Below are 24,350 nucleotides of genomic sequence, written 5' to 3'. Positions count from 1 at the left end.
CGTGCTGCTTTCTACTAGGCAACCTCTTCTTTCATGCTCCCTCCTCCCTTTGAAGTTCTCTTCTTGGAGGCCTAAAGATCGCAGTCTCCCACCCGCAGACCACCTGGGGAGAACAGCTTCTGCCACCGAAATGGGAGATGTCTGACAAAGTCCCCTGGTGAGATGCTACCTTGTTTGGCTGCCTGCTGAGAATCTGAGGCAGTTCTGAGCCCTCAGTTAAGTGGCTGTGAGATTACAACGTTGTTTTCTATCAGTATAATTGTGCATCAGAAAACCAGCCAGCTCCTGGCAGCTAGTCTTAGTCTTTTAACAATAGTAATGAGTTAGATGTTAGTTGGTCTCTTACCAGCAAATTGTGGATGTCAAATGTAAATTGCTTTGGTACCCAGCAGTACTGAAAAAAAAACCAACACGAAAAAATTATTAACTCTTGGTGATTCTCCCCATGTGGCACAAACACACACAAATCTCTCCTATAATTTATTTTTAAACACTTGCACAGATTTAACTGAGTGACATGCAAAACTGATATCAAAGCCATACAACACACATGTACACTAGGCTGAACATGCCAAATGAAGTTTTTGGGGAGTTATTTATGTCCAACCCAACATACAGACTATTTGACTATAATTTTTACACCAGTATTTCCAAATCACCATGGGGGCTATCAAGCCATTCTCTGGTTTTTAATGTAAATTGGCCTGTTGTTAAGCGGTGGCCCAGCAGACAGCATCCCTTCGAAAGCAACAGGTGGACGTGTGCTTTGTTCGCGTCCTCCAGCTCCTGAGCACTCAATGCAGCTCATCACATTACAAGGCAGCAACCAGCAGCAGCTGGGTGGCATAAGAAACTAGTTCCCAGGTTGGCCTTGCTTCTGCCACGTGGTGCCCTTGGCTACAGCTTCTTCAGTAAAAATGAAATTAAATTTGGTCTTGTAATGATCGTAATGGGATTTTGAATTGCTTTTGTAACATTAAAGAAGAGACGATGCTAGTATCATACCAACACCCCCATCATCATTTTTAGCCTGTCTTTCCCTCAAGGAAAAGAATGATGATAAATGGAAAGAGATTAAAAGGATTTAATTTGGATTTATCATTATTAATTTTCCAGACTTAAGCCCACCCTTTGAGGTGGCTCTCTTTGAGGAAGCGATCTGAATCCTTTATTAGTTTAATAGGATTTGGCTAATATTACTGACCGTATCCCATCCTTGAGCTGGATTTCCACTGACACTCTAAACAGATTTGCCTGACACTAAGGCAGATCCTCTCTGTAAACAGTTGTAGCTATCTGAGACGAGACTTGCTACCGCTGCATTCCCTCCACGCGTGTAAGCAACCTCGGTTGCAACCCTCTCCTAAGGAGAGGTGAGACAAGCGTGACTAAGCGCCAGCTGGCTGTTCGGTTTTTCTTTAAAATCATGTGATTGATTACTTCCAAATTTTCTTATCTTCTGTCTGTATCCTTCTGCCACCTGAAGCTGGGTGAAGAACCCTTGTAACTGTCACACTAAAAAATTTGCAGTGAAAGATCATTAGTAAAATTTGACTGACCATCTTCTCCCCCATATGAACTCCTGCATTCCCAGATAGCTACAGACTGACTGCTGGGAAATGTGCAACAGCTATCCCCATCCCTGAGCCACCTGAAGATTGTTTTCTTTTCCAAATATTGATAATAATTGAAAATGGCAAGCATGTGCAATGTGGTGTTCCCCCTGCCTCCTGCATCTCTTTGTCCTACACTGCAGGTAGAACACTGGCATTTCTAGTCTATACTGTCCTTCAAATATTTTTTAGCAGAGAACTGATACCCAATTTGCTTTTCTAGGATACATCAAAGGACTTATGACAGATGTGAATTTTTTTAAATTGTGAAAATAATTATCAGAAAAGTAAAACATTTCTCATGGAAAAATATGTTAAGCTTCCCCCATGATGCTCTCAATGAGCAAAAGGCCTCACTTTTTTTCCTGATGCGTAACTGTGTGTAACTATTCTCACTGTGTGGATCCCCCAAGCAAGGCCTGTTTGGTCTAGTCTTTGGTGGTTCTATACAACAGTAAGAGCTAAGTCAAGTTAACTTGATCATTTTTCGCAGCTAACATGTTTAGCTTTTTAAATTTGCACGTGCAGAAGTAGCTAACAGAGCAAGGGATGAGGAGCTACCAGAGAAGTGTTGGTGAAGAAGGAGCAGACGCCAAGGATAACAGCAGTAATTCCCCCTCAGTCTCAGAGGTTGCAGCACACCATCACTGTGGTAGCAAGAAAGGCTACTTGTGCCACAGTGGGAAATATAGTTCATCCCCATTTCATTTATTTTTATTCTAAAGTCTCTCCGGGGGCTTTAGTGCTATACATTGAGAAGGAACATCATTCTGCTCATGAAGTCGAAATCGCTGTATTTGAGATAATGCCCCATGCTGGTTAGAAAGCAAGAAAAAAAAAAAAGGAATATGATAAAATAATTGTGTATCGCCCCCCTGCTCTCCTTCCCCCCCCCCCCTCCCCGTTTCCACACATTTCTTCACAGCTGAGGAATTGAATGCAGTGCCCACAGTAAGGCAGTTATTTCACAGGTTACAGAACAACGGTAACAGCTGAATGCTCAGTGACCAGTGACTCCACCTAAGAATAAGCATCCTCTAGAGGCTGAACCCACTCCCTCTTCTCCAGTAACCAGATTACCAGCAACAGCGGCTGTACCAGCAGCCTGCAGCATCCAGCGTAACATCTGGGACATACAGGTGTTCTGAAAAAAAAACAGAAACGCGAGGAATTCCTGTATGTAGGCTCTGCAAGTCGTGACTTACCCATAGGCAGGCCTCAGTCGAGCGTATGGCAGTCACTAGATGGCACACTTAAACAACTCACTGCGCTTCCTTATCGTGCTCTACAGGTGCTGGCGTGTAGCGGAGAGCTTTTCCCACGGGCGACACGGGATTCTTGGATGCGCAGTCTCGTTCTGTACAGATTGTATTTTCCGTGCAGTTTCCTGCCTTCATTGGTGAGCTTACAATTTATTATTCGCAGGCAAAGCTCAATTTCCTTGCCTTCAGTTATATTTAAATTAGCCTTGCCTTCTTTAATTTTGGAGAACAACTCAGTTTGGCTGCTTTGAGGGATATCTGCACAAAGTGATATGAACCTGCCTTGTCACTCCAGCAGCGGTCACAGAGCTGCAAGGTTAGGGGGATTTGGGATTTATTTTAGGAGATATAATGTGTGGTGCAGCCCCTTTTGGATACAGTTTTGAATTAACAATATATCCCTTCACGGAATCACAGAGTTTTCAGAGTTGGAAGGGACCTCTAGAGATCATCTAGTCCAACTCCCCTGCCAAAGCAGGATTGCCCAGAGCACATTACTCAGGACTGCATCCAGGCGCGTCTTGAAAATCTCCAGAGAAGGGGACTCCACAACCTCCCTGGGCAGTCTGTGCCAGTGCTCTGTCACCCTCACCGTAAAGAAGTTTTTCCGTGTATTTGAACGGAACTTCCTATGTTCTAACTTGTGCCCATTGCCCCTCGTCCTGTCACTGGGAACCACTGAAAAGAGCCTGGCTCCATCCTCCTTCAACCCACCCTTTAGATACTTGTACACCACAATAAGGTCTCCCCTCAGCCTTCTCTTCTCCAGGCTAAAGAGTCCCAGCTCTCTCAGCCTTTCCTCATAAGGCAGATGCTCCAAGCCCTTAATCATCTTAGTTGCTCTTCACTGGACTTGCTCCAGCAGTTCCCTGTCCCTCTTGAACTGGGGAGCCCAAAACTGGACACAGTATTCCAGTTGTGGCCTCACCAGTGCAGAGCAGAGGGGGAGAATGACCTCCCTCGACCTACTGGCCACACTCTTCCCTAGGCAGCCCAGGATTCCATTGGCCTTTTTGGCAACAAGGGCACATTGCTGGGCCATGGATAATTTACTGTCTACCAGGACCCTCAGATCCTTCTCCTCAGAACTGCTTCTCAGCAGGTCCGCCCCTAACCTATACTTGTGCTTTGCATTCTTCCTCCCCAGGTGCAGGACCCTGCACTTGCTCTTGTTGAACCTCATTAGGTTCTTCTCTGCCCAGCTCTCCAGCCTGTCCAGGTCACGCTGGATGGCAGCACGGCCCTCTGGGGTGTCAGCCACCCCTCCCAGTTTGGTATCATCAGCAAACTTGCTGAGGATACACTCTGTCCCCTCATCCAGGTCATTAATGAATATATTAAACAAAATTGGACCAAGTATTGACCCCTGGGGGACACCACTGGTTACAGGCCTCCAACTAGACTCTGTGCCGCTGATCACAACCCTCTGAGTTCTGTCCCACAGCCAACTCTCAACCCACCTCGCTGTCACCTCATCTAGCCCTTCAATCGTTTTACTTACACTCCCCAAAATATTTGGTAGGAGTCACTGTTGTTATCACTGCTATCAATAACATAAACAGTAAGAATCGAAACTGGTTTACCTTCTAACCATTCCTGTAGAGGAAAAATGTAAATCAAACCAGATGATGGGCAGCAGTTTCAGTTGTTCCTGCTCAGATCCTACTGTATTAGTCCTGCCAGGTGGGCACTGCTACTCCTTTACCGCACAGTACACACTTTTGTGTTGCAAAAATCATAAATGCACTGAAGTTACTCCTATCACACCTTTAGCTCTGACTTTCAAGCCTTGCTGACTCATGAGCTTTTATGGTCTGTGAAGCTATATACACATACAGCTCTTGAACCCTGCCCTCCAAGTGGAGGCAGTGGTACGGGGACCTTGGTTCTCCAGCTTGTGTTGTCCAAGTCCACCCCCTGTCTGGCACAAGGCAAGTAATTCCTTGGGGATGCGTTTTTACTGCTCATCAGACTGAATGTGTCTATGCTAATGTTTCAAATTGGATTAGCATTTGTGAAACAAATCTCCTAATCATGTTTCTAATGATACCTTGGGCTGCCCAGGGGGCTGATCTCTGAGCACTCTGCCAGGATGCCTTTTGAGTGAAGCTCAAGGGAGAGATGTGCTCCAGGAGTGCACCTAGCACTCCTCAGCTGCCAGCAGGCCTTCAGCCCATGGGACCAGCCTAGAGCTAGGCCAAAATGTGAATAATGGAGATATCAGTTCCTCAGAACAAACCTTTGTACTGTACAGATTTACTCCCGGGGCGCCACACTACCTGTCAAATGTACGTACACGGAGATACTTTTCCTGATGCTTAATGTGAAATTTCCCCCAGTCTTCATTTGGGACCAGTCCTGGAATTTGTCCCTCACTGATTTCTATACTGGATGTTGTTTCCTTCAAATTGAAGCTTTTAGAGAATTTTGCCATCAATTAGTGAGAATGTGCCTACTGTGTGATGTTTTTATTTCTTCCTTTCTCCTTGCCCCTGTATGAAGTACCGGTCATGACTGTCCCAGGGATTTGTTCTTCTGCAGTGTTGGTAGAGATGGTACCAGACACAGGAAAAAAAATCTATTTCCTACAAAGAAGTAATATAACCCACTGCCCTACCCCATAGTCTGTGGTGTGAAGGAGTTGGGACATTTTAACAGCATGCTGCAATTTGCCATCTAGGAGGATTCAGTCATACAGGGTAGCTGTTTTCAACCTTGCTGTTTTTCACCTTATCATTCTGGTTTGGAATAGGACGTATAAAATCCAAGCTCAATGTGCCCTCTAGTGAGAGCCTATTCCTTCCTCCTTCTGGTTAAACAGGCGCTGTCAGTATTTAATGTCCTAGTTTATTCTCCCTTTAGATATGGCTAGAGAGAGCCTGCTGATGCCACTTACTAGTGGAGAAAAATTCTTCACCCCTTCACAGCGACGCTTTCTGTTAGATAGCAATACCATCTAGTGATGCAGGTTATCCATCTCCATTTTAGTTGGTGGTATGTGGTAACTTCAGGCCTTTGAAGTCTTACTGCATGGCAAGAAAAAATGAAGCAGAGGGAGAGTCAGGACTAGCGCTCACACCTGCAACCTTTTCTCAATGCGTCATTTTTCCTTGGGCACCTTCTACTATGCCAAAAGATGGCAAGGTTTAAAAACGTTTGGCAACTATTTGTATCACCTAACACATACAGTACATAGGTACAACTAACAGGCTACTCAGCTAAGTATTACAAGTATGACCAGGCAGGCAGCTGTTTGTCAGGAGGGGAAGTTTTCATTTTGGTGGCTCTTTGGAGAGGATCGTGATCTCTCGTCTGTCCAAGTTGCTGTCTGCTGAGTCTTTCTTTCTTAGGGTGTTGCATCTTGCCCCCCCCTCCAGTATTTTCTAGCTAACTATTACTGCCTCTACAGTCTCACCTCTGCCTGTGTACTTACTTTCATGTGGCTTTAGCTTACACTCTTTCTTGCAGCTGGACAACAACTTTCTAAGCAAAGAATGGGGCCCCAATATAAGAAAGATATGGACCTGTTGGAGCGAGTCCAGAGGAGGGCCACAAAGATGATAAGAGGGCTGGAGCACCTCTCCTATGACGACAAGCTGAGAGAGTTGGGGTTGTTCAGCCTGGAGAAGAGAAGGCTCCAGGGAGACCTTATTGCAGCCTTCCAGTACCTAAAGGGGGCCTAGAGGAAAGATGGGGAGAGACTCTTTAGCAGGGAGTGTAATGACAGGATGAGGGTGACAGTTTTAAACTGGAAGAGGGGAGATTTAGATTAGATATTAGGAAGGAATTATTTCCTGTGAGGGTGGTGAGGCATTGGAACAGGTTGTCTGGGGAAGTTGTGGATGCCCCATCCCTGGAGGTGTTCAAGGCCAGGTTGGATGGGGCTTTGAGCAACCTGGTCTAGTGGGAGGTGTCCCTGCCCATGGCAGGGGTGGTGAAACTAGATGATCTTTAAGGTCCCTTCCAACTGTAACCATTCTCTGATTCTAAAACTCAGCCAAGGCATCACAGCTGTACCACTGCAAAAGCAAGCCCTGGGTCACAGACAGCTGAACATCTGGACTGCTGTTTAGTGTTTGAAAATTAGCTGCACATTCCCATCAGAACAAAGATGAAGGCATAATATTGCTCTCTGTTGTGACACCTAGACGTGTGTCATACTGATCGTTAACATTGTGGTTTTTTAATTATGATTAGGGAAGGTTAGACTACTAACTCTTCGGCTATTTTGGTTTTGTCATGAAGCAGTTCAGGCTAGACAGCTCATAATAACACCGGCAAGAGTCCTTGAACCAGCCATTGATTATATGACAAACTCTTTCAGATAAACACACTGGTTTTGATTTCTGCAAAAATCTTCTAGTGACAGAAAATGTCCCACAGGCTCAGATAGACTGTCCTGGTGGTTGCTTTAACACCTTAAGGACCAAGTGCACCAGAATGCTTTCTGCAAGACGTGCTGGTTTTGAAATAGGCTGTATAAGATCCGAACAACAACTTTTGTGGTGGGGTCTTTTGTAGAGAACAAAAAGAATATTAGAATCCACCTTTTGAAAGTTCAGACATGGAGGAAGAAGATCAAGCTTTTTGGATAGCAGAGCAGAAAAGCTCCCAGGTATCTGATAATGAAAAGAAGCACTTACTTATCAGAAGCCACACATACGGAGAATGAAGAATGTGATCTTGGTGGGGCAGCTGGAAAAAAACCTCTTTGATTTGCCAGTTAATCAGAATGTACTGCAGAGAAATCAATATAAGGATAATCTCATTTGCTATTTATTTCTGGCTCATATTTTCACAGGCTTTGAAATGTGCATTTCATCAGTCATCTACTCTGGAGAGGAACGACATGAATTTCAACAGTTCTGCTATTTTTGCCTGCAAAATATTCAAAATTGTTTCTGCAGAAGCTATGGGCACCAGTGGGGGACATTTATTTAAGGAAATTTGGAACAATGGATCACTAGTGATTAAAATAAAAATGGAAATTACATCTGGATGCAGGAGGCAAATGAGTATTGCATTTACAATACTTTGGCATTTTGCATGGATGAACTATTCCTGAGTAGTTGCATTTGGGAAATTTTGAAGCCTGGTTGTCTTTTGAAGCCTATGAAAAATGCAGATTCAAGCTCCTCATTTTATGCTAATGTAAAGAGGTGAAGGAGAATACCAGTTTGTTGAAACAAGGGAATTAGCATGTGAATGGGGAGTATTGGACTTCTCCCTCTTGAAAAGGCAGCTTTCAAAGTAGAAACTAGGACTTAAATCTCATGCTGTGATTTTTCTCTTTTCATATCCCCAAATCATGTTACTTGTCATGCATTAACAGCCTTTGAGCCTGTACCCCATCGGGCTACAGGTGTTGTCATTTTAACTAATACCCATAATCTACAAATCTAACCATCAATGACCCAAGCTGTTTTTTCTCCTCGCTTCCTAATTGATCTTTTGGATATCAGTTACAGTTTTCAGGACTGACAGTTATAAAAATACTTACAAAATAAGAATCTTACTGGGAGATCAGCCTGGACTCCCTCCTTTCCCATCAAATCCTTTTTCTCAGAGGACTGCGTTCTCAGCCTCGCCACAGAGGTTTGCCTTCAGTGCTGATGTATTCCCTGCGAACAAAACAGGCCTGCAGCAGCATGTTGCTGAATAAGCTAGATTGCCGTGACACAGGAGAATTAGTGCCTACTGAAGGGAAAAGACTTGCAGAGATAGTTTCAGGAATGCTTCCAGCACAAGCGGCCATCCGCACATCTAAAACCACACAGCCCAAACAACCTAGTCACATACTGTAACGTGTTCAATCCACTTTCAGCAGAGACTATGACGTTCTTCACTCACATGAGGTAAAAACTCAGGAATCTCTGCTGTGAATGCTCTTCCCCAGTGAAAGCAAATTTTTGCCTTCCGAGCTCCTCTCTTCCCTCTTCCCCAACTCCATTCCCCCGAATTAGCCATGGTACCCTGCCCTGCATTTCAAACACCTGCTTGCATTCATGCGACGGTGTGCGCGTTTGCTCTCCTTCATTGCATTTTATTTGCTTTTGATTAATGACTAAAACATAACAAAACCATTGTAGCTGGTTTCAAGTGCCACCTTTAGCAGAGAATGGAGCTTGCAGTAAGTCTGCTCCGGTGGCACGACTACTCCTGCCTCTGCCAGCACCAGAGCTGGGCCACTGGGAGGTACAGAGCACAGCACTGCCCTCCAGCTGAGTCCTGCAAATGTGACTTGAGATGATGCTCTCTGTCCCCCCAGCCCACTTTTATCTGCGAATACATTCACATGGTTTTGAAAACAATGTTTTATTTGACAATAACATGGAGATTTTTTTATTTTAGTCTGCTTATTTGTTTGGGGTAATCATGGTAGTCTTCTTATGAAGGAACACTAGACTGAGCTTTGTAGCAGCTGGATGTTCCCACTGCAATACCCGAGAGTGGTGGCTAAAATCCACTTCTGCTGCACTGCTGGTTGGAAAGGTGGCAGGAGGTGCAGTTATATTATGCAGCTTTAAAGGCTATAAAGCTCTTCTTTCTCCTGGCAATGATGATGTTTGCCTTTCTGACTAAATGACTTTTTGATGCAATAGCTGCTTTGCTCCATAGGAGGAATGTTAGGTCACTCAATAAAACAAGTGTTTACCATCATAAGATTACAAAGGTTGATTGGTTTTGTTTGTTTTTAAAATGGATGTGTACTTGTCTTGATTGCCCTACTGGGCAATAAAAGTTTCCTAACCAGTTCAGTGAAAATCTTGATTGGTACAGGACCGGTGTTGTTGCTGATTTGCAATGAAATGTAGTGTCTCCCAAAAGGATTTATTGTAAGACACCTGTAATCTTCTCAAGACAAGGCAATTTAGGTGGTGGCTGGTGGGAGGACACACGCTGCTTTTCAGTTCAAGTCGCCCTGGCTGTCCTTTGAAACCAGTAACTGGTGTCATGTTCCTAAATCTGCTTTACATTGAGCTGATTTAAATGAAGTCCCACCTTATATCTGAATCAGAAAGCTACTGCTACAGCTACAGTCAGGCTGTGTTTAAAGACAAGATACCTTAATGTGGCTGAACAAATCTCACACTGAAAGGAGTGGCTCTACTCTCATCCTGGTTCCTTTGCAGCTCCAGAGAGGATCTGTAACCTTTTTGCTGTGTTGGTGAGGAGCAGGGAAGTAGGAGCACTTCTCTGCTGCTGCAGATTTACCTCCCTAAGATGGCACAGCCTGACGTTGGGTTTGCGCCCTCAGTGGGGCAAGGAGGCATACCTAGGCAAGGGAGGAGGGGAGGTGGGACAGCCACTCACTGGGGCTGAGGGGCTTGTGGCCAAGTGTGAGCCTCATACGGCCACAGGCCCCAGCTGTACTTTTCACTTGTTAGACCGAGAGGCTCAAAGCTGTGTGGAATTGCAAAGTCCAGCCGTTTGCAGACAGCACTCCATGACAACTCAGAACTGGCTTATCTAGAGCCATTAATTGCCGTGCGCCCTTTGGTTCTTCAGCCTGAGCATTAGCCAGGCAGCCGAGTGACAATAAATAAAGATGGGAACATTTATAAAAAGTTTCTCAATGTTAATGTTGAGTAACAATAAATATGAAAATCAGCTTCATAATTCCTATTCTGTAATCACAGGATCACAGACAGGTTGACGTTGGAAAGGACCTCTGGAGGTCGTCTGGTTCAACCCCCCTGCTCAAGTGGGCCCACCTAAAGCTGGTTGCCCAAGACTATGTTCAGTCATCTTTGAATATCTCCAAGGATGGAGACTTCACAACCTCCTGGGGCAATCTGTGCCAGGGCTCAGACACCCTCACAGTGAAACGGTGTTTCCTGATGTTCAGATGGAACCTCCTGTGTTTCAGTCTGTGCCCGTTGCCTCTGGTCCTGTCACTGGGCACCACAGGAAAGAGCCTGGCTCTGTCCTCTGTGCACCCTCCCTCCAGCTATTTATATACATTGATGAGATCCCCCACTGAGCCTTCTCTTCCCCAGGCTGAGCAGTCCCAGGTCTGTCAACCTTTCCTCCTAGGAGAGATGCTGCAGTTCCTTTATCACCTTTGTGACCCTTTGTTGGACCCCCTCCAGTATGTCTGTGTCTCTCTTGTACTGGGGAGCCCAAAAGAGGACACAATACTTCAGGTGTGGCCTCACCAGTGCTGAGTATAGGGAAAGGATCACATCCCTCGACCTGCTGGCAATGCTAGCAATAATCATAACAATTGAAATATTTAATTTATTTTCACAAATAAAATGATTTAGAAGGATGACACTAAATGATTTTCTAGCAGAAAAATATTCTACATTTAGGTTTTCTGATAACTTAGTGAACTCAAACCTGTAAGATCAAAATTGCAACTATGATACTCGTGAATATGTGAGATGTGATTTGGAAAGGAGAAGTAGTTTGAATGAAAAGGACAAGAAAATATCTTAGAAATGGTGTCCACTGCCTAATGTTTCTACAGTCAGAATCTGACCGTCGCTGTAGCACATCTAAAACATTTCACACACATAGTAGTCACATAATCAGTTTGTGTCGCTTATAATGTGTCTGTGAGAAGGAAAGGGGCTCAGTTTCACTTGTATAGTAAGACATTTATTTGGGAGGAACAATATTTAATATTCTTATGGCATTAATTTTTCAGCTGTTACTGAACAGCAGTGAAAACATTTTTCATGTAAAAATGCAAACTACAATAAAATAATCAAAGTCTGATGTTAACAGGTGAAAAATTATACAATAGGTTTAACTGTGACAAAGAACCTGGTAAATACCATACCATTACAACCAGCGCGTCAGGAGACAAAAGCAAAACACCTCAAAAATGCAGCCTTACGCTTAGTATTGTTATCCTTCCCTTCACTGTGCCTGGCTCAGAAAGATTATTTTTCATGTTAGCAGAACGGGACTCCAGCTTGCACTTACATACATTAAAAAAGGATAGCGAGGAGTGACACTAGCCCACTTATGTCCCCCTCATAATGATGTGAAAGTATCAAGCAAAGGACAATTTCTTCGAGCAACTCCCTCCAGCGCTGCTTTATCTCAGATGATTGCTCATCCCCAGGCTGCCTGGACACTTTCTGTAGAGAAGTCCAGCTCGTATTTGACACCGTATCTCATCTGGAAATGTGAGATTCAAAAGTTGTGCTCCTCCCAGAGTAACAGCTGTAGCACAAACAAGACGCAGTCCTTTGAGCTACAAGTTACAGGTATGTAGGCCTGCTTATGCTGTAGCTTCAGTCATGTGTGCACCTGATGAACCTTTTTTTTCCCTTTCCCCTGACTTAGAAAAGTCATCTTGCATTTGTATCTCATTCATTATGCACGTGTAACATCAAACTACCAGAAGTCAGTATTGGACAAGTGGTTAAGGGTTGGTGAACGTTTGGTGAACACAACTGAAAATGGCTTCTAAAGGCAAGCATTCAGCAACGTTAATAATAAAAATAGTCTGTGCTCTTCGTTCCACATTTCGCAGCATCCATCACACACCACTCCCAGCTTCAGCCAAGAAGAAATGCATTAAAACTACATGGATGTGGAAATGTTACTAATCATCTGAGTGTGACATGCTCATGTTCAGTATTCGGTTGCTTAATGAAGTGTAAAGATGACCTTGGACCATCAGTAATTCCATTCTTATCCATATCCACATCCTTATCCATATCTAATCTTTCAAAGCTAATCCATCCTAAAACAAAGGTGGAGACCCGAGTGATGGTGCAACATGGAGAAAGTCAAGACTTCCAGGTAGTCAGGCCTCTGCACAGTATCCATTTTTCACCTGAAGAATAGCATTTTATTACTCCTGTTATCTCAAAACACACATCTACAAGCAAACACTGAAGCAAAAGTTTTCTCCTCATCCGTGAAGCTCTTGGACTATGCTTTCCCACTGATCATCAGAATAATTTGCAAAATAAACTGCATATCACGCTCAGTAGGTAGAACAGTTTAAAAATATTTGTTTGTTTCTTTTGTTAAGTTATAGTACGTTCCAGTCATCTTCTTTGAGGAAGCTGTGCATAGAGACCCAGGATATTTTGCCAAATGGCACTCCTGGAAAAGCCACCAGCTGTTGACAGCAGGTGTTCAAGCCTGAACGGAGGTCTACTACATTTACCAAGATCAAATGCATGGATATGCCAAATCAACATGATGCAGTTACTTCTCCCTTGGACCATGTATATAAAGACAAATTAAAATGTTGTGGTATTCTTATTTGGCATTGGTCTTGAGTCCCACTACAGGCACTGATCTGAGCAACCGCACTTGGATCCAGATGTGATTCCCTACTGTGAAGAGGAACTGGAAACTAGGATCATGATACAAGAACAGCTGTACAATATGTACCAGAAAAGCTTATGTCTAACTAAAAACTAGTGCTATTATAACCCTGACAGAGGTTTCTTGCATTAGTGAGGAGACACAAGCTTCCTTTAATGTTTTTTTTTCTTTCTCCTTGCAGAACTCTGTCTGCTGGAAGTTACACTTAGGGTTAATTTGTCAAGTCACTGTAAATACACATAACCATTGTGTTCACCTATTTTCTCATCTAGACCGGTCTATGAGCTACAGTTTGCAAAGTATTACAGAAAACCAAACTAATTATGTCTTGCTGTTTACTTTACAGTGAAGAGGAACTCTAGAATCTGGCAAAAAGTAGTTTCAGCAAAAGGTGCAAAAGTATATTTGAAGTCTAGGATGTCCCAAAAAGGTTAAAGATGACGTTTAATTTTACCATGTAAACCAGTTCAGTTTCTTTACTGTGCACTTCCAAATCCATAATAAATAAACTGAATAAATATATGGAAATGGAAACATAAAAGCTTATCAGTTGAATAAGTGCAGAAATGTGTTTTTAGCAGATACATTGGAGAAACTGCAATCAGTAGCTTAAATTTTCCATGGGTCAAGTTAAGATTAAAAAACCCCACCGATTCATGTGTAAATCTATAGAGTGTAAAAGCCCAATGAACAGTAAGAACCGCAGGTTAATAAAACATATCAGGTCAGACAAAACTGATACCCAAAACCACTGTAATTGCATGTGCGTTATTTAAAGGCATTCTACTGCATGTAATGCTTATTGATTTCAGAAAAGCACTTGATATGATACTGAGTTATAAAACTTTTAGCTTTTGGTGCCTGAGATAGAGGGAAATATCATAATGGGTTGAAAAGGAGACTGATCGATGTGGAGGAACAAAATGATGTATCACTGCATCTTCATTGGGCAGAACTGCTATTGGAGCAGAGGCTCTTCTCCTCAGTAGAAAGTGGGATGACACTTTCTATTGCCAAGATCTGGGAGAGGAGGCAATCAGAAAATGCATTTTTGCTTCCCTAAAATGTCATCTTTTTTTTTTTTTTTTTTTTTTTTTAGAGGAAAATGGCTGGAAATTCATTACAAAGGGTGCATTTGGACTCAGAATTTTTTATTCATTTGTTTGTCTCTTGGCACACAGATACCTCTGGAAAGTACAGCTCGGGAGCAGGAAGCTGAACTTCTATTCTGTTTCAAGAATCCCATGAAATGGGTGGATTCTCAAAGAAGAATGTTTTGATGTTTCTATAAAAACTATGATGTTTCCTGGAATCTTTAGTTCTCACCTCATGGGTTGCAGTGAAACCAAAAAAGCCTCAGTTGTGGGACAGTCCGTATGGCAGAACTGTGGAGGCTGGGGCATGAGAACCTTGGGAAACATGCTTCTCCAGTCCTCCAGCCTGCTTGATAGGGTGTCAAGTACCAGCAAAGATGGGAACAATTTCCTGTGAGATTATGGTGATTTTCAGACATAACTGGTGGTTTCTTCTTGAAGATTTGAGTGGATGGAAAGCAAATGTTCTGTGCAAAATTAACAAAAAGTGCATTTCTCTCCAGCTGAGAATTTTCAGAGCCAAGATGACTCAAATCTACTCCCCTGAATGGCAGATTTTATTCCATGTATCTGAGGATACAAGAACTTCTCCTGCTGCATGGTAAATTCCATGTTGCAAGATCTAACTCCTTTTCAGTTTTTTCCTTCCAAGGCCCCCATAGGCTTCAATTTCTGAAAAAAAAAAAAAAAAGGTGCTGAGATGATTTTCCCCAAAGATAAAGGTATACCACGGTGTGGTTACAGCAACTCAGAATGAAATAAAGTTTTGAATTTTCCCCTAGGATACTCCCCAGCAAGGGAAGAAAAGAAAATCAAGAGACGGAACTTCTTTCAAGGGCATTCCCCTCCTACCAATGCCACACTAGTGCTGTCATCCCCCTCAAAGTAGATTGACAACCCCATTTTAAAGGATCTGGTACAAAATGCAAAGATGCATTTCTTATGTATATCTAGTGGCTCTTCCTCAGCTGCTATTCTTGCAAGCTGTTTCTGCAAGATAAGATTAAATGTAAATCCTTGGCATAAGTGTACTGACTGCTGGTTAGATTCAGTTTCACACATTTTGGATGCAAGTTAGGACCTGGTTGTGGGTTTTTTGTACATTTGAACGGTAAAAGGAGCACCAAGACATAGTCTTACAGGGAAGGGGTTGTTCTGGTATGGTTCTGTGCCACCCAATCATAGCTCTAACTCCCTTGTTCCAATGGTCGCTCTTACAGCATAGGTAGGACAAAATACCATGGCAATAGGATACTCCTCCTAGACAGCTTCCTTGTTCCTTTCTGACACCTATTACTTTGCTTTATGCTGTCTGTTAGGTGAAAATGGGACTTTCCACCTCTTTCTTGGGTAATAGACAAGAATGGCTGAAAAAGTAGACTTTGATAGTAACAGAACCTAATACTACATGGGCATTCCCAAATGTAATGGCCGTATTTCTTTAAACTCATGCCTTTGAATGCTATCAATCTTCTGACCATTATGGGTAACAGTCCATCCAGACGTACCCGTCTGAGTGCATAAATACTAGGAAGAGATAAAGTATTAAAAATAAAAACAGATCTTTTCTGAAGTTCAGGAAAGCTTCATTAAGAAACCATATCCCTTTTTAACTCCATGTGTTCCCAATGTGGCTTTACACGGTCCACTAATTGAATCTATCCTTGAAAGCATATAACGGCAGGTGGGAAAATACAGCGGTGTTATTGAGAAAAATCAGTACTATGAACAGAAGGAATTTGTATGAAACATTGTACTACCCTATACTAGTTTTTCCTGTTCTGTGCTGTTTTTTTCTGTCATCTTGTGAAATGTACTTCAGGACTATAATTCTCTGTGTGAATTTCCTCCAAATAACTGTTATTGGTTTCTGTTATTGTTAGTGTTACAACTGTATTATACCCATTCTCAAAGAGTGCTTCTGAACTTTTAGATGTAGGGGTTACAATAACTTCAATATAGGTGGGGGGTTTTGGTTATAAAAATTACTATGAATTCCACAAAGTCAATGTGTCTAGAAAATACTAATAACCGTGTTTTCTTGGTTTAGAGTTTAACATTCCTTTTCCCCTCCTCTGACATCCATACAAAGAAATTCATTATGCTGAATCCCCTGCAGCTAGTTTATAGACCTACTGAGTATTCTGCAGTGAAGAAAAACAAGCTTTGCTAAGGAGATTATGGCTCTGGTGTTTTAACAATCTGAAATGTTTGCTGTGAATAGATCTTAATTGGACAAAACATTTAATGCAAAATATTTGCTCCCCGAAAACAGAAGCGCATGTAATACAAAGGTCCCGAAAGAACAAGATCAGAAAATGTAACAAAAATGTGACTGCCAAATTGTCCAGATGAAGTTTCGCTACAAATTTCTTCAGGAATAGGAGTGAATCTCTAATCTTAACCAAGCATTAAGAAAACTCAAACTTAGGGACACCTTTCTTTTCCAGCAACTTAATTTTCTGACTAGTCAGAACACTAAATAAGTGTTCCTTATTTACCCCTGTGGCTCCACTGAATTCATATAAAGACTATTTACATGCACAGAGATTATGCAGCAAAGGCTCTTCCATGTATGCTCTGCCATTAGGGGATACCCCCTCCTCATCATATCCAAAGCACAAAATTAGGTGAGGCTGGGTTTTAAATACCAGCACTGAAGTCAGTGGGAAGCAGTCAGCACTTAAGATTACTGAGGGTGGGAAACACCAAAAACCTTTTGGTTATGTAAATATGATCTGCATCAGATCCACTGATTTAGGGAATCACTCTGCAGCAAAAACTGATATCGCCTCTCAAAACTTCTGTGGTTTGTGAGTCAGAAGCATTCATTTTTACACTAACTCCAATGCAGAGAACCAAGAAAAATAATTAAAGCCAGATTGGCTACTCAAATTCAATTATCCATCTCCTTTGTCACAGTGATGACCCAACAAAAATTGATCTGATGTGTCAGGGCACCGTGAAGGCTGCGGCTCCCTGGGGGCTCCCTGGGGGCTGGGGGGCAGGGGCAGTGGGGCTGGGTGGTGCCCTCAGGTCCAGGACACCCGGCCATCTCATCCTCAGCATAGGGTTCCAGAAAGTGTCCATACAAGACCCTAATTCACTTACAGGTGCTGAGGTTTCTGATTGCCTGCACACCCAATATTTTTTAACTGAACTTGGACCAAGATGTCCTGACTACTAAAAGGCCACATAAAACTGGGGCCCTTTGATCCCTAGCCTACTTCTACTTATTCTGGCTTTGAATTTTACTGGAAAATATGAAAATAATACCCTTGGTAAAAGGCTATTGATAAGCACCAAAAAATTCAGCAGTGTTAGCTGTGTTATCAATGTCAAAATTAACTTTTCCTAAGAGGCAAATCCTTTCTTCCCTGCACATCTCTGGAGGCTTTTTATCATATAAACAAAAATTTTATCTTATAAACAAAAATTCAGGTAGGCACTCACAGAATGAGCTGCAGGAAGCATTTCTGTGCCAGATGTGTGCTGAAATACATAAAGGAGGCAGGTATGAGGTACGAGAAACCCAAATGGTCCAAAAAACCTGCTCTTAGCAAAACTCAGCCTATACTTTAAGTCTCTTGATCCCGGTGACATTTTCTATTTAGCATGGTTTATTCCACTACATTTTCCCTATTTAGATAGATTGTTCAAGAACTAGGTTCACATGTATGCTTGTTGCTCTCTTGCATTGGTAAAACAACCATAGATTTACCTACATGCATTTTATGTTCCCTCAAGCAAGTCTTGCTGTCTTCTTATGCACAAGGTTAGGCAGAGCTGTTGGGTGAGTCTGGCATTCGTATTTGTCTTAAGTGCATGTATTAATGATTTTGAGAGAATTCGATCTATTTGTTATGTCATCAGTTTCTCCAGTACAGAGAGAAGCCATCAGGAGTTTGTTTGATGAGAAGAGCACACCTCTGTTTTCCAGTGACTTTGCCCATGTCTTCATTATGGTTTTAGTCCTTATCATCATAGATGAAAACAATTTCAATTTTCACATGGGTTGGTTAATATCGGTTAAAAAAAAATCCTCAAAAAGCAATGCTGTGAAACTGTTTATATCGCAAAAAAGATTTTGTGTCTAGAAAGACAACTCAGTAGTTAACTGTTGTTTTGCTATTTTTTGACATTGAAGTGTAATTACATTAAGATTACTTAAAAATGTGAAAGGTACATAAAATCGTGGCTTACATTTTGACAATATATCATCCTTTGAAGTTGCTAATTTAATCTTAATTTGGGGAAACATTGTTCTGTCTTTAACACTAAACGATATTATTTTCTGCCAGATAATTTCACAACTCGATTCAGAGTTATGCTATAGATAAATCAAAATCAAATCCTGAAGAGTGTATAACAAAAGTTTTAAAACACTTTTCCTCATCTGCCAAAAAAGCTTCAGAATTACAGGAGATGTTTCATTTTGTCAGCCTTGATTACACGACATGCCTCTTCAAGGCGGTCATTTCTATAACCTGCAATTGAAGTGATTCTAAAACGTTTTCCAGCTATTAGAAGTTATTTTGTACATTAGGTCAGGATTTCTCAATCTCCAATTCTATAAGGACAATCACGATAGGGAGGATGGAGAGAGACTTTCAGTAACTGAAGAGTACCTGTTTCTTTTGTGAGTCAGTTATAAAATTAGAGTAATATTCTCTTGTACATGCTGAAGTTTATATTGAATTCATTGGAGAAAAAAAAAAGGAATTTTTGACTATTTATTTGTCATCAGATGCATTTGTCATCGATATACCTAAACTGCATCACAGCAAAGCAGGAAAAAACAAGACAGTGATTTCATTCAGTGGTACATTTTAGCTCTCAAATACCTGGCTTCACTTTGAATTTTAGCAATCACAATTAATTTTAATTGTATTCAGGTACTTTCTCAGATAAAAATGGACTTTTCAAAAAAAATGTAAGTATTATCAAGAGTTGAAACATGATGGACACTGGAGATGGACTGTCTTCATAGGGAGTACAGGGTTGTAAGAGACTCAATTGGGCCCCACCTACTGCTGTGGTAGGCCTTGTGTTAGAACATGGTGGAGTCTTCCACCTTCAAACCTTGTTCTCTCCAAAGCTTAAAACTTGCTTTGTTACCTAAAATGAAGGTGCCCTTTCTTCTGCCGGTCTCGCACAAACTGTAAAACCCATTGAATACTGGTACTGTTAAGGCTGAGTTTCAGGTTGAAGCCACCTGTGCATACAACATTTTATGGGCTGGCCAAGACAGAGTAACTGATCAATTCTAAACGCTAGCCCAGTGCTTGCTGCTGCATCAATGATTCCTGTGTGCAACAATAAATACGTAGTCTTGATCACTGGGCACTCCCCAAGATCAAGAGCTGCGTTTTGGTGCACTAGAAAGCAAGGACCTATCCTCACGACCAGTTTCAGCAGAAAATGTAAATTGGTATGGTTTTTTAAATGCTTCTTATACAGACAAATAATGGATTAGAACTGATTAGTAAATGTGTTGGTTAATAGCTAATAACATTTAATTCCTCTGAAATTACAGACTCCATTAGAGACTATATCTCCCAAAATCAAACAACGTAACCTCTGCTAAAATCCAGTGTGCTTTTCAAATGATGTAGCAGGGATTTTAGGTGCAACATACTTTCTTCAATAATTCCAAATAACTTGAGCAAGCCGTAACATTTTCCTTCCCTGCACTTGATTCCATGGCTATAACGTGGCAGCAACCATGTAGGCTACAGAAAATTTTGACTTAGTGAAATTTGCACGGTAAATATTATGGTCAGAAAAAATTTCTACAAGCTCTTGGAAGCAATTTAAGCAAGGTAATATGGCCAGTTCTAATGAAAGACAGAGGTGTGCATGCACACCAGTGCACTGTATTCAGAGAGGTAAAGGAATGCAAGTTTACAGATCTACCTCACCAAAAGCATTTGGGAAGCATTTCAGGGAGCTGAACTCGATGGTCCTTATGGGTTCCTTCCAACTTGAGATGTGAAAGGAACCTGGACAGGCTTGAGAGGTGGGCCCATGCCAACCTCATGAAGTTCAACCAGACCAAGTGCAAGGTCCTGCACATGGGCTGGGGCAGTCCCAAGCACAAACACAGGCTGGGCAGAGCAGTTCTGAGGAGAAGGACTTGGGGGTGTTGGTTGATGAGAAGCTCAACATGAGCCGACAATGTGCACTCACAGCGCAGAAGGCTAACCGCATCCTGGGCTGCATCCAAAGCAGCGTGGCCAGCAGGGCGACGGAGGTGATTCTGTCCCTCTACTCCGCTCTCATGAGACCCCGCCTGGAGTACATCCAACTCCGGGGCCCCCAACATAAGAAGGACATGGACCTGCTGGAGTGTGTCCAGAGGAACACAAAGATGATCAGAGGGCTGGAGTACCTCTCCTATGAAGACAGGCTGAGAGAGTTGGGGTTGTTCAGCCTGGAAAAGGCTCCGAGGAGACCTTGTAGCAGCTTTCCAGTATCTGAAGGGGGCCTGCAGGAAAGCTGGAGAGGGACATTTTACAAGGGCGTGTGGTGATGAGGGGTAATGGCTTCAAACTGGAAGAGGGTAGATTTCGATTAGATATTAGGAAGAAATTATTTCCTGTGAGGGTGGTGAGGCACTGAACGGGTTGCCCAGAGAAGTTATGGAGGCCCCATCCCTGGAAGTGTTCAAGGCCAAGTTAGATGGGGCTTTGAGCAACCCGGTCTAGTGGGAGGTGCCCCTGCCTGTAACAGGGGGCTTGGAACTCGATGACCTTTAAGGTCCCTTCCAACCCAAACTACTCTATGATTCTATGATTATACGGATGTCGCAGGCCGGCAGCGCACTGTTCCGAGCAGACGCCGGGACTGCTCCGCCATACTGGGACGAAGCCCTGTCGCTCCCCTCCAGCCCGCCTCTCCCCCGCTACCCTCCCCCGAGGCCTGCCTCCGCTCCCCTTCAGCTTCCCGCCCCCGCCCCACTCCCGCGGCGATACGCTTGCGCACGAGGGCACCCCGGCCGTTGGGAAAGGACAGCGGACGGACGCCACGCGCGAGTTCACTGGCACTGGCGCTCGCCCCGCCCCTCCCTCCCTCCCTCCGCGTGCGGGCGTGCGCGTACGCGCGTGCCAGGCCGGGCGGGAGCGCGCGCGGGGGGAGGGAGGGCGGTTCCCTCTGCTCGCCCCTCCCTCCCTCCCTCCCTCCCTCCCGCCGGGCCGGGCTGCAGAGGGTGAGGGGCGCCGCCGCCAGGCTGGCCGCTCCCGGGGCATGAGCGCGGATCGCTGCGCCGCCGCAGCGCCGTAGTGCCGCTGCCGGGGAGGGGAGCGGAACGGAGCGGAGCGGCGGAGAGGAGCCGCCGGCCGGGCGGGCCGCGCCGCGCCATGCGGCTGTGCGGGGCGCTGCTGAAGAGCCCCATCCCCAAGCAGATCGAGTACTACTCCCGCTTCTCCCCCTCGCCCCTCTCCATCAAGCAGTTCCTCGACTTCGGTGAGTGGCGGCGCCTCCCGCCGCCCCCCCCCCCCCCCGCCCCGGGGTGAAGGAGGGGTGGGGGGGGTCACCCAGTCTCTCCCGCCGCGCAGCAGCGGGCAGGGCCCGCCTGGGGCGGGGGGAGCGGCGGCGGCCGGCGCATAGGCCTCGTCTCCTCGCCCGGCAGCGTTTGGGCGGCGGGGCCCGCCCCTGCCTGCGGCCTGGGCATCCTGGGGGCGCCATCAGGGCGGGGGGCGCTGCCGCCGTGGGGCCCGGCCCGGCGGCGGCTTCCCCGACCCGGGAGGCCCCGCAGGCTGGTGGGGGACCGGCGCGTGTGTGTGTGTGTGTGTGTGGCAGCCGTGACAGGCAGCCGTGCGTGGCCGTCGGCAGCCGGTAGTAAACACCGCCGCTGCTCCGCCCGGCTATCTCGGCCTCCTGAGGTGAGGCGGCCGAAGGCTGAGGCCAGCCTCTCTTTCCCTGCCATATTCCCAGGCAGCAAGTGTCAAAATAAGGGTTTCTGACCTGAAATGCTGTGAGCTTAGCGGCCTGAAGGAGAGAGAGTAAGTTACTCGTCATGAATGTGAAATTTTTCACCCGCCCTGCAGAGCTTGGCTCAGTTAAACCTCAGGCGTGAACTTTGACAGTGCTTGTGTAGGAGACTTGTTCATGGAAAATTCATGTGTTTTAGAAAGTGTTGCTGATGAATAAATAGCATTTTTCTTTTCAGAAGCACTGGACTGAAATCCAGGAATGACTTGTGTTGCTGTTAGAGAACTCACGTTTTGATCAGATAACAATAAACTTCTCATATCTGTATCAGAGGTTGTTTGGCTCCTGCTCTCTGACACAAGAGTTGTTTAGATTTTGTTATCCTGTGAACGCTGCTGGTAGAGTAAATACTAAGGCTGCGTCTTAACACCATGAAGCTTAATAGAGCGTTCCTTCATTTCAGTATTACTCTAAAGGTACAAGAAGACAAAAATGAGTCAGTAGTGTTAAGCCAGAAGGCTATTAAAAATGGAAACAATTGCACATTTATGGCAATGGAATTAGTGAAGGAATGCTGCAAGTATAAAGAGCCAGTGCTGGGCTTGCTACCAGGTCTCAGTAAGACAGTTTTCTACTGTTTTAAAAAAACATCGCATCTTGTCCTGTGATACATGAAAAGAAGAACCTGACTAGAACCCATGCTTTCCTTGCAAGAGCAATGGCCTAAAACTTAGAATATCTTAATTTCAGCCCTGGCACTAAATGAATCATTTCGCCATTGTCTATTTGAAAGTTGGGTTTGTAAATTGTTGCTGGGGAAGTATTAATGTTTGTGAAGCTTTTCAGTTGTGACTAGAGGGGTGTAAAGATTTCAGTCTTTGCTTTAATGACTTGGGTGTTCTGGCAAAACGTTGCTTTTCGGTAATGATTTCTGCCATTCTAAGTTGTTCCTGCATTACTGCTTGCTTTTGGACATCTGTGTGGCAGCCTTTTAATAATGCTAGCTTATTTTTTTTTAACCTTGTAGTATCTGTATTACTTTATGGTTTGAAAAGTGTCTCATGATTCTGCAGGAAAAAGTAGTCTCATTTTATGATTTTAAGCCTGGTTTATATTTGTGGAAACGAACAGGGTAAGAACGGTATGTTACAGCCTGGCCAGCCCTGTTCTTTGGATGTGCTCCAGTCTGTTGTCACTGGATGTGTCTGTGGAATCTTGTATGTGCATATACTATATATTTAAGTGTATTCATGTCTTAAGACTGACAGGAAACTATATAGTCTTTGTTATTTAAAACTCTGAAGATAAAAAAGCCTGCAGTTTAGGCTTCTAAGATCATCAGGAGTTTCTAAGGTTAGCAGTCTTATGTTGCATCAGCCTTGCTAAAACTATCAGCTTGATCTTAATAAGCCTTATGGGCCATTTAGCATCTCCACTTGCTTTGTCTTTAGTGCCTATGTTTACTTAGGAAACCCCGAGTAGGAAGATTACAGCAGTTTAATCAAATAGATTAAAACCAATGTAGCTACTTAACTTGTGTGATCCTAGGTGTTGATGGCTTTGGGTAATTTCAAGTTCTGTTGGAGACTTCAGAGGCCTAGAGGAGAAATTGGCAATAAAATGTAAGATGTTGGTGCAAGAATTTTCCCACCGGAGGCATGGACAGCCTGGACAACTTGCACTGTATCAGGGAGCTATGTTACTTTTACCAAAATTACCCAAAAAATAATTTGCTGGTGGCATAGGATACAAATATTCAAGAGAGCAAATATGCCAAGCATAAGGAGCGTGATACTAAAGGTGGAGTTCAGTTGTTTACACCTAACCTGACTGTTTGATGGGAAGAAGAAACTGTGTTTTGTAGTCAGCTTATAGGGGCTACCTAATGTCTCACTTAAAAAGAAATGGTATTTTTGTTGAGCTATGTCTATGTAGTGCTTGTGTTACAAAAAGATGACTAAATTTTCAACAAATGTTGAAGAAGAATAAGCCCAAAGGAAATATGTATGACCCTCTTATGGCAGTCTGTCTTTGGTGTCTGATGCATGTGTGTTTCTTGTATTAAAAAAAAATGAGGCATTTGCACTTGCTGCAATTAATTGTTATTTTTTTTTTTGAGAAGGATTTTTTACTTCATTTCTGACAATAAT

General features: G+C 43.6%; 2 protein-coding genes across 2 annotated transcripts in view; one reads left to right on the top strand and one right to left on the bottom strand.

The window, feature by feature from the left end:
• The window catches only part of ACOT9 (acyl-CoA thioesterase 9), a 334,937-nt gene that overhangs the window by 229,855 nt on the left and 80,732 nt on the right, over positions 1-24,350 (bottom strand). The gene's annotated exons all lie outside the window — the stretch shown is intronic.
• PDK3 (pyruvate dehydrogenase kinase 3) overlaps positions 21,488-24,350 on the top strand; it is a 58,179-nt gene continuing 55,316 nt past the window's right edge. The window contains exon 1 of the mRNA XM_082491611.1: positions 21,488-21,732. Within this exon, the coding sequence (XP_082347737.1) occupies positions 21,627-21,732 (106 nt within the window). The 5' untranslated portion in view covers positions 21,488-21,626. The remainder of the gene's footprint in view (positions 21,733-24,350) is intronic.

The sequence above is a fragment of the Vanellus vanellus genome (genome assembly GCF_965231255.1).
Source record: "Vanellus vanellus genome assembly, chromosome: 1".
Lineage (NCBI taxonomy): Eukaryota > Metazoa > Chordata > Aves > Charadriiformes > Charadriidae > Vanellus > Vanellus vanellus.
The sequence above is the reverse complement of the archived record's forward strand: the minus strand, read 5'-3'. Positions and strand labels throughout refer to the sequence as shown.